The following is a 16,119-nucleotide window of genomic DNA, read 5'->3' as shown; positions in this document are numbered from 1 at the left end:
ATGCATAGTGCACGTGACAAACGGAAGTAGAACTCTTTAGCACGCGCCTACGAAATTAGCCCGCACTAAAAATAAACATAAATTAGCGGTTACATAATTCTCATTCGTGAGGTAATTATGTTTACTGCAGAATCCGGGAGCTCATGCCAAATAAAATAGATTTATTAGTTATACTTCAGCACAACGAATTGCGCCTGCATACTTCACGCGCGAAAATAGCTAAAAAGTCAAAAATGCACTCCAATAACCGCTAGTAACAAGGCCAAAAAATATGACGTTGTGCGAGCTCCAGCCGACGTCACTGTCGACGTCATAGCAACGGAAGTAGGAGGAGCTCGTGTAGACGACGTCGGCGACGACCATCCGCTTCTAATCGATTTAGAGGTCACTTTAGAACTTGAAGTCGCCGTTACTTCAGGATCAGTTGAAGGACGACTCGATATCGCCGTAGGCGGCGGCAACGTCAAGACTGCATGAAAACCGCCAATCAGAAAACCGATCTAATTTATGCATTAGACTTTCGATTACGGATCGTCAAAGCCCTGTGCACGACAGCCGGCGACGTTACGATGGTAAACGATTTGTTCTCGAAGTCGCTCGCTTTCGGTGACGATCGAGCATCGTCGAATAGCAAATCGAATGCGACGGAGAGGTCATAATCGGGGTGGTCTTCGAGGAACACCTAGACGCCGTGGGCACATATGAAGCCGGCCGGGAAAACGACTGAAGGGACCCCCCGGTGGTGGCGCGGCGACAAGATTCGCCACCAATCAAAACAGTATCTCGCTAATTTGGTTAAGTCGGTGAGCTCCAACTCGCGCAACGCGTAAACAACGATCGCTTCCCCCCCGCCCGGCACCGATGCCGGAATAATAACACGAGAAGATGCGGTTTGCACGTCGAATGAGTCCCTCGAGAACAGAAAGCCCTTTTCCCACATGCACCAACTTATTCAGTCTATAGATAATAATTTGGGAGAACCGATTGACCACACAGGAAAGCCCCCACCCCCTCTAGGGCCATGTTCGTACTGTAACATCGCGCGTGTGAGTAATGTGGTCAAGCGTTCGCGACAAAGCACGCGTGGGGCGCCGTCGTCTTTCGATAAGCGCGAAATATGCTGTACCTTGAGCCGCATGACACGATTCGGCGGCACGGCAGAGAAGTTGGAGATCGCCGCCGTCACATCGCGAATCAATAGATTCAAGAAGTTGCTCGCACTTGCATTAGGAACGTTGTCTTGATCTTCGAAGCGAACGTAGAGCGTAATGGCGACGTACGCCGGCGACGAGGGTAGTTTCGTCGACGCCGTCGTCGTCTTGGGAGCGGCTCGCACGACGACGTTGCGGGCGACGGCGACAAAAACGAAAAGCGAGAAAGCGACGCTTACCTAAGAAAAACGACTATAGGTCACACACACACGTGTCGCGAGGGGACGGGCGTGTGTGTAGTAGTAGTGTGTACGGGGCCCGAGGGCTTGCTCGTCCCCACAACGACGTACCAGAGACTGGACGCTCTTTGCGATCGACTTCATCGTCGATTAGTCGACTAAAAAATTCGCGCGCTCTTACTCCTTCGACGAATCGGATCGCACTGAGCAGGCCCGACGGCGAGCGCGATATCTTGTGTACGTTCGTGCCGGGACGCAGTTCCGCCGCGATAAAATCAAATCAGAAGACGAGTACCGCCTACGTGATTGGACCCGGAGAAAAACAGCCCGGACGACGTTTCGTCGTCTCTCTCTATCGATCGGCGCCGTCGTCATCGCGCGACTAGACTCTCGTTTAACGCACCGCAAAAGGGCTCTAAAATCGGACAGTTTGTCTTGGGTCGCGACACCATTGTGCACAGAGCATCTCGAACTAGTCATAATTCGCTACTTTTTCCCACCCCGAGGGCATGGGACGCTCGCTAAAACAAGCTACGCTGTACACGAACGCGTAAAGACTGCATAGGCAGACCTGTTTCTCTACGAGCAGTCGGGGAGGGCTTTTTAGTCCCTAATTTGGCGCGGTGCTAACGAGACTCGTGTGCTTCCCATTTGATCGAGCAGCTTTGCGTCGCACGCGTCCTCTGCCCCATTGGCTTGGCGACCAATTAGGAGTGTCGTGCGTCTGCGTGCAACTATCGTCGTCAAACGACCTATTGTCAATTTGAGTTGGTTCTCGAGGCTTTCAGACTTGCAGGCGCGACCGATCGTTGCGGGGAGGTCAGATTAGGTCCTTGCAAGGGGGCCCCTCCTCTGGCTAATATAGATATAGGTCCGATGGACGGGGGAGACATTCCACTCCCCCGCTGATGACTGCAGGGCGCAAAGGAAGCAGCTCGGTTACGGAATATATGCATGAGCGAGTGGGGGTTCTGTTCGATACACACTCACTAGGGAAAGGGGATACCATGGGATAGAGCATCTTATTTGCGATCATTCAGTACGCACACGACGCTCAGACCGACGACGAAGTCGTCTCACGGTTTCCAATGTATGCGGCGGGGAGAGGATGAGTCATGGTGGTGAGTCGCGTGTTTCTAGGCGGTCCCTGACCGCGGCACACGCATGCAATGTATACAACGTTCCTACCGTTCATCGGAAGTTACTGAATAAGCAAAGGCAGAAGCGGAATACAGTAGAGACAACATCATCGGACATCCATGTACGGGTTCTCTGTCTTAGCGCGCTGCGCACTGATCAAACTTTCGTCCGAGAAACAAAATACTCTAACCGGTTCAGCAAGGTTAACAGCTACCAATTTGTTCCTAAAAGAAAAAAAAGAATCAAAACAAAAAAGAAAAAACGTGCTTCGGACGAGGCTCGAACTCGCGACCTTTAGATTCCCAACTAGCAGATTATGAGACTAACGCTCTGCCGACTGAGCTACCGAAGCACCCTGATAAATTGTGAGTTTCTGTGGTCTTTATTATTATTAGGAACGAAGAACGACGCCAAAAAGAATACCAAAATTTTTTAAGTGCCTGTTTCTAGTGGCCGACTAGACTGACTTAAAATGCAAACAATACTTCAAATACATCTCGTCCTCTACTCATAAAACAGGCAACAGAAGCCATTTCGCAGAGAAACAACATCAGACAACAGTCAAAATTAATTCTTCTTGTTCTCCGGACTAACAATAGGAACAGCAGACCTGGGCCGACCACTTCCAGCCACTCCACCACTCCCTTGCTGCAATCCCGGTGGTGGCTGATGTGATGGATAAAAGGCACCGCCATAAAATTGCCCTGGAACGCCAGAGCCATCAGGATCAGGACTAGAAAAGAAATTCTTTACTAGAAAGACCCAAAAACATCAATTCTATACCTCGGAGAAAAACCTTGAGGGTATATCACGTGAGGTACGGAACTATACTGAGAAGCAAGCGCCTGAGCCTTTTTCGCTCTAGCCACCGCTTCGTGCTGCTGCTGATGCTGCAGCTGAGCCTGATGCCGAAATTCATAAAGAACCATCTGCTCTTCAGGCGTCAGTGTTTCAACGGAAACGGAAAAGGGAGCAAGAGCCTGAGGAGGGTTCATAGGATGAGCCGCCTGAGGGACGGCGGCAACAGGTTGTGGAGGAGGAACAGTCGCCACCGTCGCCGGTATCTGCTCTCCGCCGGGCTTCTGCGTCGCAGCGGCTCTCTGCGACGAATATCTCTTCGGTTTCTCCGCGTCGTCGCCACCACCAAAACTCGTTGCACCGCGTCCGCGTCCGCGTCCCTTCGGAGGCTGAGTCTGAGCACTTTCATCCGATCCAAACGTCGGAGTGCGAGAATGCGGTGCCGGCGACGGATCCGGCTTCGGCTGAGGCTTTGTTTGCCTCTCCTCCGCTTTCTCGATTTCTTCATTTGCTCCACCTGTCGACGCTTGAGTGGGCGCGGTCGCGCGACGTGGAGTCACCGTCATAACGCCGCCACTTCGGACGATACCTCGACTACGACCGCCACGTCCGCGCCTCGCAAAAGTCACTTCTCCCGTCTCGTCATCCTCCGAGTCCGCTCTGCGACGACGATCCGTTCTTTGACGACGATCTCGATCTCCATCGTCGTCGTCGGGCTCGTCCTGCCGTCGTCGCCTATATTCATAATATGGTAATCGTTCGTTTCTTCCACGCCCGCCACGGCCGCCTCGATAAGTTCCGCCGCCTCGTCCTCGCCATCCTGACTCTTTATCGTCTCTTTGCCTACTTTGATCATATTCTCTATCATTATCATTATGGAACCTGTCTCCTCCTCCTCCTCCTCTACTTCGTGGATGTCGACCGGTTTGACCCCTAAATCCTCGTCTTCCTCTAGATCCCCGTCTACCGCCTCGTCCGCCACGAGGATATCTTAATTATTATTAATATACATAAATACGTAATTGCATATAATTTAATACCGTCTTTCTTCTCCATCGCCGTCCGTTTGTCTCTCGTAGATTTCCTTTGGACCCTGCTCTTCCTCTTTGTAAAGGTCATGTCCCCACCTGTCTGCATCTATTCCAGGCCTTTGTACTTCATCTTCGTCTTCCACGTTCCATTTGCGACGTCGCCGACTGTGGTCTAACTCAGGATCGATGTTTCTAGGAATTTTCTATTAGAACGGCGTGCTATGCCTATGGCATGATCCACTAACCGTTTCATTTCGGTTTCGTCGTAAAATCGCGTGTCGTGTAAAAAGAAACTTATTCGTCGAGGAGCATAGGAAGGATCCCTGAGCCTCTCCTTCCTCTCCTGCTCAACCGTCTAGAAAGAAAAAGTAATAAAAAGAGCACAGATTGATTTTATATAGCCCAAGCATAATTACGCATTGAATATTATAAATTTATCACAGGCTCTTACCTCCACCTCCTCCTCCTCCTCCTCCTCCTCGTTCTCGTTCTCGTCTTCTTCTTCTTCTTCTTTTCTTTCTTGTTCACTTGCCCCGTTTTCGTCATCTCCCTCATCCTCTTCGTCCTCATCCTCATCATCATCCTCATCATCCTCATCTTCGTCTGCTGAGACATCAGACAGTGATTCAACCTCAACTTCTTCTTCCTCGCTCTCGTTCGTGTTATTGTTATCGTCTTCGTTCTTTTCTTCTTTCGTCTCCTCGGCTTTTTCGTCGTGCGAAATTTCACCGCTTTTCTCTTCTTCTTCGCTCGACTTCTTCTTTTCGTCTCCCGCTTCGGTTTTCACTCCCGCCTCCTCTTTTTCCGTCCCTTCGTCCGCAGAATGGAAATCGTCCGCGTCCGTGTCCTCTCGAGGGGCCCCAACAGGCGATGTCTTATCAAATAACTTCTTCGCATTGGGATCCGACTCGACCGGCTCGCTGACAACATTTTCAGCCATTTCAAAAGCGCAATTTCGCGAGTCACAAACGAACGCAGTCGAACGCACGAGTCAAAAGCGCGCTAAGGCAAGAAAAATTACGCAACAGCCGACAAATCGTTCTAGAAGCCCGTCGAACAATCCGACGAACTCACTACTGTAGCATCTATGATAGCGAAACACATCAGCTACAAGCAAAGAAATTTGAAACACTTGTGACGCTAATAAACCAAACCGGAAATAATGGCCAGTTGGACTCTTCTCTACCTTCTGTGCCGTCTCGTCGTCGGAGGCGCGTGCGGCGATCCCGAAACCAATCGAGAGTCGTCAGCGACGACGATAAAGACCGACGACGTTGCCGCCGATCGCGTTTTCAAGACGCTCGACGCAATACGGATGCCCCTGACGGAACGCGAACGTCGCACGCTACGCGAGTCGATTGCGCGCGATCGAGCGAACGGACGCGCGCCGCAGACGATGCGTCCTCTCGTCATCATTCCGGCGTTCGCTTCGAGTCGTCTACGCGTCTGGCAGACGAGCGGCTGTCGCGACGGATTGACGAATTTTAAAATCGGCGGCGATTCGTGGCTCGATTTGGCGATGTACTTCTCGGCGCGTCGTTGCTGGCTCGATTGCGTCGAATTGGATCCAGTCACGCAGGACGACACGCCCACGTGCAAAAGTCGCGCCGACGAAGGTCTCGACGCCGTCACCGAATTGAGTCCCGGATTCATTACGGGACCGTTGAGCAGCGTGTGGAAATCGTTTATCGACATGGCGGCGTCGCTAGGATACGAACCGCATCGAACAATGGTCGCCGCCCCTTATGACTTTCGATTAGCGCCGTCGCTATTGGAAACGCGCGACGGCTACTTTTCCCGACTCAAATACACGATCGAACACGCCGTACGCCAAGCGGAGAAAAACGGCGACTTCGACGACGACGGAAGCGCGGTTATCGTCGCTCACTCGCTTGGCAACGTCATCTTTCACTATTTCACCGAATGGCTCAAAGCCGACTTGGGCCTCTTTCACTATCGCGCCTGGCTCGACGAGTACGTGCACACGCTCATCGCCGCAGCGCCACCCGTTCTCGGTTCGACGGAAGCTCTCCAGGGACTCCTATCTGGCATAACGTTCGGCTTGCCGGCGTTTCCCATGCACGAGGCCCGTCATCTCGGCTCGACGTTCAGCTCGTCGCACTTGATGACGCCTCATCCGCCGAACGCCGCCGACGACAATTATCGCGCGACGAATCCCGTCGTACGACGCGTGCCGCTACTTCGCGTCGACATTCCCGAAACCGGTAAGACGTACGACTTCGACGCGAACGCCGTTCGAAACGGCCACGTCTTTCGTCGACTCGGTCGCTACGACGCTCTCATGAACGAAACCGCCGAGCAACTGCTTCGTTTCTACGATCGCGATCCCCTCGCCGACGTGCTTCATAAGCCATGGCCGCGACCGCCCGTCAAACGCGTCATCTGCGCCTACGGCGTCGGCGTTTCGACGACGCTAGCGCTCAAGCTTCGCAAGTCGGAAGTCGTCGTGCCGGCAGACGACGGCGGCGGAGGACACGAGCGCGTCGTCACGTGGGACGCGTACGACATTTTAACCGAAGAAGGAGTGCCTCGTAAACTTCGCTGGTCGTCCGGCGCGTCGGCCGACGACGCCGCCGAGCGCGTTCGCGACGGCGTTCAGAAATCCGGCGACGGAACGGTGCCGTACGAGTCGTTGTCTTGGTGTCACACGTGGCTCGGTCGACGGGTCAACGTGACTCGCGTGCCGCAGGAGAGACACTACGGCGACGACGACGTCGAACGATTCGTCGACGTCGCCGTCAATCACACGTTGCCGCCCAAGCCCGATTCGTCGCGTCAGTACAACGTTTTCTACGAGCACGCTCGCTGGGACGACCAGCGACGACTCGAGGAGACGTCCGTGTGGGAATTGGAAAGTATTCCCCATCGCGGTCTCATGGAATCGGAGTCCGTGCTCCAGCTCGTTAAAACCGAGTTGCTTAGCTCGCATCTGCAGCACTTGTCGTTTCGCGAGTTGAAGCGCGAGATGGCGGATCGAGAGCAGGTCGCCGGACTTCAGGCGCGCACCGAGAGTCGCGGCAGCGCGAAGCCGCCGTCAGTCGACGACGAATGCGTTTGGGATTACGGGCGCGCCGAGTGCAAGTGGAGCAAGTACTGCGTCTACGATTATCGCTTCGGCGATCTTCATCTATCGCAGTCGTGTCGGCTGAGAAAGAAAAACGGCGACGCGGAGGAGAAGACGGAGAAGAAGACGGCGGAAAAGCTACCGCGATGCAAGTGCGTCGACGATCAATGCATGAGCGGATTCTGCAAATACGAAGGCAGATGCGAGCAGGCCGTGCGAGCGTTCGGACCGAGCAACGGCTGGTGGGGACCGTGCGGCACCGCCGAAGGGTTCATAGAGAAAAATATAGAGAAAGACAGTCAACACAGGAATGAATTATAAGTTTAGTACTCACGAAATACTCATTTATTAATTTGACTCTGCTTCACGCTGTTTCGCCGCCGCCGCCGCCGCCGCCGCTGATTCGTCGTCCATGTCGACGGCGCCGAGTCCCGACCACTTGTCCGGTACTTCGATAAAGTATCGCTCCATCGCTTCGCAGAATCGCTTTCGGTAGACGTCCGGCGAAACGACGGTCGGCATTTTGCCGTGACCGCCGAGAATTCCCGACGATTTTACCCACATTTCGAGTCGCTTGTCCCACGTGAAAGTCCGAATAAAGTCTACGTATAAGAGATTCGTTTCTATTATTTTGCGAGCGGAAAAAAACCTCGTCGCTCTCACCGATTATTCCGACTACCAGCTCCGATCGCGATTCGTCTATTCCCACCAATAGCGAATAGTCCATGACGAGTTGCTTGGAGAGAAATTCCGTATCGGTTACAATGCACTTCTTCAAAACGCTCTTCGCGTGGGGGCGAATGAACAGGGGCGATTCGACGACGACTAAAAGAACGCACTTGTTCTCTCTCTGCCTCTGGCAAATAGCATAGACTACTACGCACATTCGAGAAGATTGGTGTCCATAAGAACGTCGCTTTGATTCGTCGTCTGAACGTATCGATTTCTTTCCGATCCCTTCAAATCAAATATCTACAGAGGGGTTTTGGCATGAAATAGGCGCACGTTGCGAGGATGGTGCATACACGAGCGATCTTTCTCCCGTAAAATAAATTCTCCATTACCAGCACGTCTTGTTTAAGAGACGCGTTCGTGACGTTGTTCCGAAAGACGATTCGATACACGCCCAAAACCTTTGCAATCACAGTCGGTTTCTACTCAAACAATTGCATAGGATTTCTGTGCAAAGAACGCGCGATCCTTACGTTGTTAGTGTGAGCATTTATCACGAAGTCAAAATAACGAGGAGCGAATTTCATAAAAGACTGCTGTTCGGGCGCACTCATCTGTTTGATTATAAGTCGATCGTCTAGAGAGAAACAATCGAAAAAATTCCAACGTGCTCACAGTCTGTCGTACCGAATGTTTTACAGAATTTCGAACCGGACTTTCCGCCCTTTGCCGACCAAAGCCGACAGCGCGAAAGCGAACGAGCGTACCTGCATGTACAAATCGCGAAAACCTTTTGCTAATTCCCAACCCGTCCGCTTCGCACCGCTCTTCCCCCGCCGGAAACGTAATCTCCCTAAGTTTGCGAAATTTTTCCGCAAAGAAAACTTGACAGTAGAACTTGTACGATTCGGAATTATAATCTAGAGAAGTAGGCCGATAAGACGACGGTATTTCTAGAACGCATTCAACTCCAACGAACCAACAGTGGCGTGCTCTTTGACTCCAACCCCGCTCCCGCCGCTTGGGCCGACTAGCGGCGACTTCAACCCTCCGTCGGGCTCGTCCCCTTTCAGCGCTGCAAAGAAAAGAGCATGCATTCGCCAAATAACTATCTGCGCTGGTTTCGCCTTCTCTCACACGCTACGTCCTCTTTTGCCTTCGCATCGTTAAACGATCGTTCCGGCGTCGTCTCTCTCGACAACGAAGGCATGCGTATGGCGTCGGCGTCGGCGCCGCCGTTGTCGTCGCTGCTGCGAAATAGATTGAGGAACGACTGAATAAAGCCTTCCTTTTCTTTCGTCGGCCCGCACGGCGTCGTCGAACCCGACTCCAACGCCGTCGGCGACGGAGCGTAGTGCAACTCGCGAAACGACGCGGCGATTTCATCGAGACTGGGCGACACGCCGCGACTGCGTTGCTGCTTTTCGCTATACAACACAAAAAAAATTTAAAAAGTCCAGTCGCTCAACGAGTAGCTAGGCAACGAACTTTGTTCCAGATCCTACGGAAGCCACTTCAGCTGCCAAAGAGGCAGCCTCTTGTCCTTGAATCAACTTTAGCTGTTCTCCGTACTCTTTTGTGCTGTACATTACAATAGGTCCGTTCTCTACTGCACACTGATTATTTTCTAATGTTTACCTCAAGGCGTAAGCAATTATTGAGCTCGGTTCTTTATCGTACACAGCCACCGTCAAATTTCTACACAGCGGTAACGTGTAGTGCTCCGTCAAAGGACTAAATATCAACGCCATCGTCTTCTAATAAAACAAGGAGCACCCACTACTAACAAGGGTGATTGTACGGCCTGGAACGGAGCTTCAGGTAAAAGACGAGAAAAAAACGTCGATCCCATTCGCCTTGGCTTTCCCTTTTCGATTGTATTGTCTTTGCGATTCGCTAGGCGAAGGAACAAACCCTCAATCGACATCAAAAAACCTAGCTGCAATTGTACGCACTCTCCATCGAAGCCTCCAACGTCGCTCCAGCGACGGGGACGTCCGATGGGCGATCCGATTCGCTCGACTGTCGCTTATACGAAACGCTGGCGCTAGCGCGACGACGAATGACGACGAGGTCGTCCGAAATCTCGCTCGATTGCATTTCCACGCTTTCGGCGAGTCGTTCAGAGGGAGCGTCGTTGCCGACAGTCGATTCCGGTGGTGGCCTGGAAGGCGGCGTTTGCGGCGAGTCCGCCTACGAGGGAAAATCACGAGAAAGGTGATTCGGAATGCGTCAGGGGAGAAATTTTAAGACAACCTCTCTATATGCAGCGACCTTTGATATTCTACTCGTCGGCGTTCGTCGGTATCTTTGCATGGTCGAATGAATTTCGTTGAAACTGTCAATAAATCGAAATATATTGCTACTGATTCGCTCTGTTTCTCACTTTCTATTCCAGAAGTTCAGTCGATCGACGCAGGCTCTTTTCAGCTGATTGACGGCGTCGACGACCTCCACGACTTCGCTATAATCCGTCACCGTCGACTCTTCGTTGGTCGACGAAATCATCTTTCTTTGTTCCACCATTTTTTTGACTTTGTCAACGTTTTTCAACACCTCCTCTTGCTCGATCTAATCGTCGATTGAGCCAACGAGAGCGGTCGATATCTGACAACGCACGTACTTGAAGGCTCCTCTTGTGAACTTTGAGCTGCTCTTGAATTTCCTCAATCAGACGCGAATTCTCGGTCATATCGACGAGCCTCTCTTCGACGGCCTTGTGTAAATCGATGAAGCTGTTCGCACGCAAGAGGTTTTTTCAAGGCGAGATTAATTCGAAGTAAAAAAACGCGACGAAACTACCTGCTGTGAACTGTTTTCACCTCTTCCATCCAATCAAACGACTCGTAGCCGTGCGTACTGAGAGTCACTTGAATCGCGGGGATGACGACTTCGAGGAGAACGATCGTGCTGTGTCTAAAAACGAAAAACAAAAAAAAAACGTGCGTCGCCAGTCTCGTTTTTCGTCGTTTTTCACTGACTCGAACGTCGCGACAATATTTCCCGACACGAATCCGTGTATGTGATCTTGATTCAGCGAATGCGTGCACGGTCCGAGACGCCGATACTGTCGACCGTAGAAGCGCAGTTCCAAATACTTGACGAACGAAAACGCCTGCGCTTCGGGCGACAAAGGATTCGGCGACATGAAAGTCTAAAAATAATAACGACAAGAGAATTTTGAATTCTTCTTTTCTTTTCTCTTTACCTGTTTGCATCGCTTGCAGAGCGTCCAACAGGCGACGTCATTCTCGTCCGATGTCGCTTGGTCTTTGAGCTCTTGCAGCTGAAGTCGCACGACGGCACGGCCGTGCACGAAATGACGAACGTGTTTTACCATGTCGACATTGCAATTATCCACCGCGCAGGGATACGGCCTCCTGCGCTCAAGAACAAAACGTCCAGAGGGAGGGAGAGTCTCGGAATGTGGCTCCTTACCGAAAGCAGTATCTTTGAAGAAAGGCACCCAAGGAAATATCATTGCGACCGTAGAATTTCATCCTTACAATCCTAGAATAGAATCATAGTATATATTAGATGAGATTTGTTTGCCTTAGCATTTACCAGGGTGAAATGCAAGGATTCGGGGCATTTCCCGACAACGACGACTGGCTACTGAATAGTATATGAAGTTGCTGATGATTTGCCGGATTCAAACAATCCACCTAACACATTTATCCGGTTACCGTGCTACAGGGAGTCTTCGAACGACATACGTACTTTATTCGGTTGTTTGGTCGTCCTCTGATTGCGAGGCGGTTCGTACGGCGCTGCTCGTTTCACTGACAAAACGCCGCCATCGACTTCGGACGCAGCAGGCGACGAAAGGTCGTCGTTACCGCTACACTTTAACTTTAACCCCCCGACGTCGTCGCTCGGGCGCTGCGCACTTCCGGGAGAACGACGACGACGACGACGACATCCTACGCGTCCACCGCGCGCTCTATAGTCGGCGAGTGCCGCCGCATTGGCCGGCGAAGCGATCAGATTCGACAGAACGCTCGTCGTGAACGGATGCGGTTCGCCCCAGTCCGGCTCAACCCAAACGTCTTCGTCATCGTCGACGTCACTGCCCTTCGACTCGCAGTCGACCGCGTCGTTCGGTTCCGTGCAAAACGATTCGGACCAGTAAATGGACTTGGAGAGAAATCGTCGAACGTTGCACGTGCGTCCCTTCACCGTTTCCAAGTAGGGAAGCGGAAAGACGACGAACGGCGACGTGCTAAGGAGAACTTGAACGAAACGACGCAAAAAACCGTCGCGCTCTTGCAGAAGCTCGTCGACAGTCGGCGGACCGCCGTCGACGGCGGAATCGACACCCGAAGCGACGAAAAACGTGCTAGCCAATATGTCGCGAACGAGGGACGAGTTCTCGACGGCGGGAGCGGCGACGGCGGCGGCGGCGGAGTCGTCGACGAGCGGACAAAGAACTCGTTCGTCGTCGCCACGGCAACGACGGCGACGCGGCGTATTAAGTAGCGCTTCGACGTGCCGATAGACGGTTCGATCGAAGGGCTGCGGCACGGCCTGCATGTCGACGAGAAAGTGCATCTCCTGACGCAAATTGTACGCGGCGAGCGCAGCGAAACCGAGAACTTTTTTCACCTGAAAAATAAAATTTTACTACTTCGTCTCCTTGTGTAATATTTTCTTCTCGTACTTTTTCTAGTTTTTGTCTTGAAGCGCCTCGTATAATGAGAGTGCAGCCGCGCTCCGCCGGGCAGCCTTCGAACGACATGAGAGTTTTCTCGCGACCGGACGGCAATTGATAGGTGACCAGTTGAAAGAAATCGCACGTTCCGAGACTCGTCGCGTTGAATTGAAGCTGATCGATTGCCGTCACGAGGGTGGCGCCCGTGCAACGAGACAATCTATACATGACGCTCTAAAAATAAAAAATAATTTAACAAATCGACATCCTTTTTTTCGTGATTTCTCACCGGTTTCACTTTGACGACGAGGGCTATGCCGAAGCGGTGAAGCATTTCGCGAGCCACTTGTGACGCCGTCTTTTCGACGACTACTATTTGAGGATTTAGTTTCCTGATTCGAGCTACGAGAGTTTTCGTGTGACTCCGCTCCTGCAGAACGAGCGTGTCGATCGACGAGAATTTATTCTCGACGCGCTGAAAGGAGGAGGAAGTCAATGAGATCGCTTTCGAAATCTCTTCAGAGTTTCGTCCTTACTTCGTACTCCAAGGCGCAGTGGAGTAAAAGAATTTTCGGTCGACGCAAAGAGGATTTCATCTAGAGAAGGAAAGATAAGTGCCGAAGCCTTTAGAACACACTATCTACATTTTTATTGATGAGAGTTTTCGTAAAAACGACTCCACTGACGTATTGTGATGCCGTACGACTATCACCGGGCACCTGAGGAAAAATGTCAAAGGGCTGGAGAAAATCCAATGTAAGTAAGTCACACAAACTTTTTTTATCTTCATGTACTTTCGCACGTCCATTTCATCACCCTGCCTGTGATCCGGCAAAACCTTATATAAAGGCAAAAGAGAAAGGAATTATACGTAATATGCATATTTTTTCTTGTGCCTTCTTACATTTAGACTGACTTCTCGAGCCAAGCGCAGTATCGTTTCAAGCCAAACTTCGTCCACTCCGACGATCCTCATCTGCTGCCGAAGAACGCACTCCAAATGACGATTATGAGCAACTCTAAAATTTCAAATACAAATAACGGGGGCGTCCTTTCCGCCCCCCACGACTTGCTCACTGAAGACGATCGACGGCAATTTTGACTTCGTCGTCACCCGTCGGCGTCGAAACCGATTTTCGCCCGTCGCTCAGCGACAACGATTCGCCAATGGGGAAGAGGAACTCGGACAACTGGCCGGCGTGAAGCGACGTGAATAAATATCGCTGTTCGGGATCGGTGAGAAAAGACGTTGGACTCTGACGATAGGAAAGCGAGCCCGATCCCTGACGACGACGCTCGCCGATCGGCGCGTCCTCGTCGCCTTCGATTCCCAAAGAAAGCCGTCGGAGTCGACCACTGCGTTTTTCTTTCAAATTAGGCGATCCTACGTTACGTATTATTAGATAAAGAAAAGAAGACTCTTTGCTACCTTTTTCACTGGCTCGTTCAAACTATGAAACGAAACGTGTTAAGAACGCTCCGAGGCGGTTTTAAATTATCGTTATCTGATAATTACCTCGTCTTCGAGTACGGTCGGTATTCCTCGAAACCATTCCGGAACGGCTTCGTCGTCCTGATTTCGATTCGTTTTCTCGTCTTCTGCTTGCTTCTCTTCGCTTTCAATTGTACCCATCTTTAATAATTAAATGTATGTGAATATATATACTCTTGAGTAGTTCAAGGCTCTTACAACGCCTAGCTTGTAAAGAGCGTATTCGTCTTTGAAAAGAACGTCGCCGTTTATGTGCTCAATGCGTTTGGAGTCGAGCAGAGCTTGTCCAATAAGACACGCGTGGCTCCTTTCAAACAAACGCTGTGTTCTTAAACGGAGGAATGAGAGGGAGAAGTGTTTTACCTGTTATTGGCTTTGTTGTTGGCTACAAGCCAGTCGACCGCTTCACTGGCTATAAGAGTGTTTGGATACGTTCGAAGTCGATGTCTGTGGCTTTGAATGAGACCGGTATCGGGCTGCTCTATCTGGCGCCACATATCGTACAAATCAAAACTGGGTTCCTAAACGTTGGAGTTATGTATCGTGCCGAGAAAATATTTCTCTTTCTCTCTCTCTCTCTACCCTTGCTGGTCGCAGAGCCGACGCGCCAAACTTAAGAGCGCTCTGCTTTAGCTGAGCTTGATTGGCAAACGACGCCAAATCGGAATCAGCGCCGCCCTTTCGGTACATTGTCAAAGACAAGGACGCCCTCCTGCCGGAACTCAGCCTAAACTCAGCCGACTTAGCATCAGTACAAAGCTCAATAGTCGACTACTACTAAAAAACCGATGACGACGACCTAGTGAACTATTGTGCAGAAATGTCGGACCCCGTTTCCCATCCTTACCCCACTGGTGACAACATTCCCATATCAACGGACGAGCCAGCAGTGCGTGAATGAGGCGAAACGGCCGCAGTGCGGCCAGGTGAACTGCCCACCTTACTACCCTCAGCACTACCACCAGCCAATTTCAATTCCCTACTCGCAGCAGGCGTCACCGCGGCAACAGTAGTCAAAGACGAACTCGTGGACTTGTCCGGCGACGGAGGCTTCAACTGGTGCTGCTCGCCTCGCTGCCGACAGTCTTTGACGATCGTCGCGCAATAGTTGCAGACGCGCAAGTCCTTCACTCCGTACGCCCACTGAAGGGGCACCGTCTCCCAGCAACAACGCGAGCAGAATATCTGACCGCAGACGCGGCAGTGATGGCGACGACGAAACGTCGTGAAAAGGCCGCCGCAGTCGTAGCACGACTTGCAGCTCTCGTCGTTCATCCAGTATTGACGAAGATCCTCCTCTTTTGAACCCTTGATAAAGAAAAATAATTAATTTAATTTAATTTAATTATTTTCTAAATTATTTTTTAGGTTTGGAAGTGCCCTACTTTCTACCTGGGTGTCGACTATTTTCCCGATTCGACTCAGAACTGTCTGCAGAGTTCGCTTTGGCGGAATCGTTCGCAACGATTCCGATTTCTTTCGTTTAGTCGCCGATATTTCCTTTGTCGCTGTAGCTAAGAAGAGTTTTGATCCTGATTTAAACTTTCGTTCCTCTTTGGACTTCGTTGGCGCGACGAGGCGCGGCGGAGGAGTGGACGATCGAAATCTCTCCACTTCTGGCTCTTTTTCCTCGTCCCAAGCGTCTTTTGCAAAGAGCTTGCGAAAGAATCCGCCCGTTCGCGTTCGCGGTTCGGGCGTTAGTGGCCCAAATGACGTCAGACTCCGTCGGCGAGATTCGTCCATTTTTCGTTTCCACAGACGCGCGCTAAAAGATCGGACGGAACCCCTGACGTCATACTGAACGTCATGAGCTAACGTCATGGATATTTAAATCCGTGAGCACTTGGCCGGGTAGCAGGC

The 16,119-nt window shown here is 51.4% G+C and overlaps 4 protein-coding genes and 1 non-coding gene across 6 annotated transcripts; 1 reads left to right on the top strand and 4 right to left on the bottom strand.

Moving 5' to 3' along the window:
* Positions 1 to 146: 146 nt before the first annotated feature.
* LOC136190632 (uncharacterized) lies at positions 147 to 2,557 on the bottom strand. The gene is made up of 4 exons (XM_065978852.1): positions 1,502 to 2,557; positions 1,127 to 1,390; positions 529 to 682; positions 147 to 469 (listed from the first exon to the last, which is right to left on the bottom strand). Exons 1-4 carry the CDS (start codon positions 1,532 to 1,534, stop codon positions 228 to 230), a joined length of 693 nt encoding a protein of 230 aa, XP_065834924.1. The 5' UTR covers positions 1,535 to 2,557; the 3' UTR covers positions 147 to 227.
* A 237-nt stretch (positions 2,558 to 2,794) lies between these two features.
* Trnam-cau (transfer RNA methionine (anticodon CAU)) lies at positions 2,795 to 2,882 on the bottom strand. Its single transcript is given in 2 exon segments — positions 2,795 to 2,830; positions 2,846 to 2,882. It is a non-coding gene; the product is annotated as a tRNA-Met (tRNA).
* A 115-nt stretch (positions 2,883 to 2,997) lies between these two features.
* LOC136190631 (uncharacterized protein DDB_G0283697-like) lies at positions 2,998 to 5,956 on the bottom strand. Its single transcript, XM_065978851.1, has 5 exons — positions 4,811 to 5,956; positions 4,605 to 4,714; positions 4,369 to 4,551; positions 3,314 to 4,318; positions 2,998 to 3,263 (listed from the first exon to the last, which is right to left on the bottom strand). Exons 1-5 carry the CDS (start codon positions 5,297 to 5,299, stop codon positions 3,098 to 3,100), a joined length of 1,953 nt encoding a protein of 650 aa, XP_065834923.1. The 5' UTR covers positions 5,300 to 5,956; the 3' UTR covers positions 2,998 to 3,097.
* LOC136190630 (uncharacterized) lies at positions 5,358 to 7,816 on the top strand. Its single transcript, XM_065978850.1, has one exon. The coding sequence runs from the start codon at positions 5,522 to 5,524 to the stop codon at positions 7,763 to 7,765; it is 2,244 nt and encodes a 747-aa protein (XP_065834922.1). The 5' UTR covers positions 5,358 to 5,521; the 3' UTR covers positions 7,766 to 7,816.
* Positions 7,602 to 16,011, bottom strand: LOC136190629 (1-phosphatidylinositol 3-phosphate 5-kinase-like). 2 transcript variants are annotated; one of them, XM_065978847.1, is made up of 36 exons: positions 15,652 to 16,011; positions 15,107 to 15,567; positions 14,842 to 14,986; positions 14,623 to 14,780; positions 14,458 to 14,566; positions 14,284 to 14,400; positions 14,197 to 14,218; positions 13,845 to 14,151; positions 13,672 to 13,786; positions 13,543 to 13,605; positions 13,412 to 13,486; positions 13,304 to 13,363; positions 13,057 to 13,242; positions 12,777 to 13,001; positions 11,837 to 12,721; positions 11,681 to 11,781; positions 11,555 to 11,626; positions 11,325 to 11,496; positions 11,098 to 11,270; positions 10,919 to 11,032; positions 10,740 to 10,851; positions 10,503 to 10,687; positions 10,373 to 10,454; positions 10,072 to 10,309; positions 9,904 to 10,012; positions 9,755 to 9,850; positions 9,605 to 9,697; positions 9,254 to 9,543; positions 9,096 to 9,191; positions 8,940 to 9,036; positions 8,804 to 8,883; positions 8,650 to 8,753; positions 8,470 to 8,598; positions 8,329 to 8,416; positions 8,108 to 8,269; positions 7,602 to 8,046 (listed from the first exon to the last, which is right to left on the bottom strand). In XM_065978847.1, the coding sequence occupies exons 1-36, from the start codon at positions 16,000 to 16,002 to the stop codon at positions 7,793 to 7,795; spliced, it is 6,126 nt and encodes a 2,041-aa protein (XP_065834919.1). In that variant the 5' UTR covers positions 16,003 to 16,011; the 3' UTR covers positions 7,602 to 7,792. The 2 variants fall into 2 exon arrangements, with proteins under 2 accessions (XP_065834919.1, XP_065834920.1); XM_065978848.1 differs by having other exon boundaries at positions 13,845 to 14,133.
* Positions 16,012 to 16,119: the final 108 nt, after the last annotated feature.

The sequence above is a fragment of the Oscarella lobularis genome, chromosome 8 (assembly GCF_947507565.1).
Source record: "Oscarella lobularis chromosome 8, ooOscLobu1.1, whole genome shotgun sequence".
Taxonomy (NCBI): Eukaryota; Metazoa; Porifera; class Homoscleromorpha; order Homosclerophorida; family Oscarellidae; genus Oscarella; species Oscarella lobularis.
The sequence above is the reverse complement of the archived record's forward strand: the minus strand, read 5'-3'. Positions and strand labels throughout refer to the sequence as shown.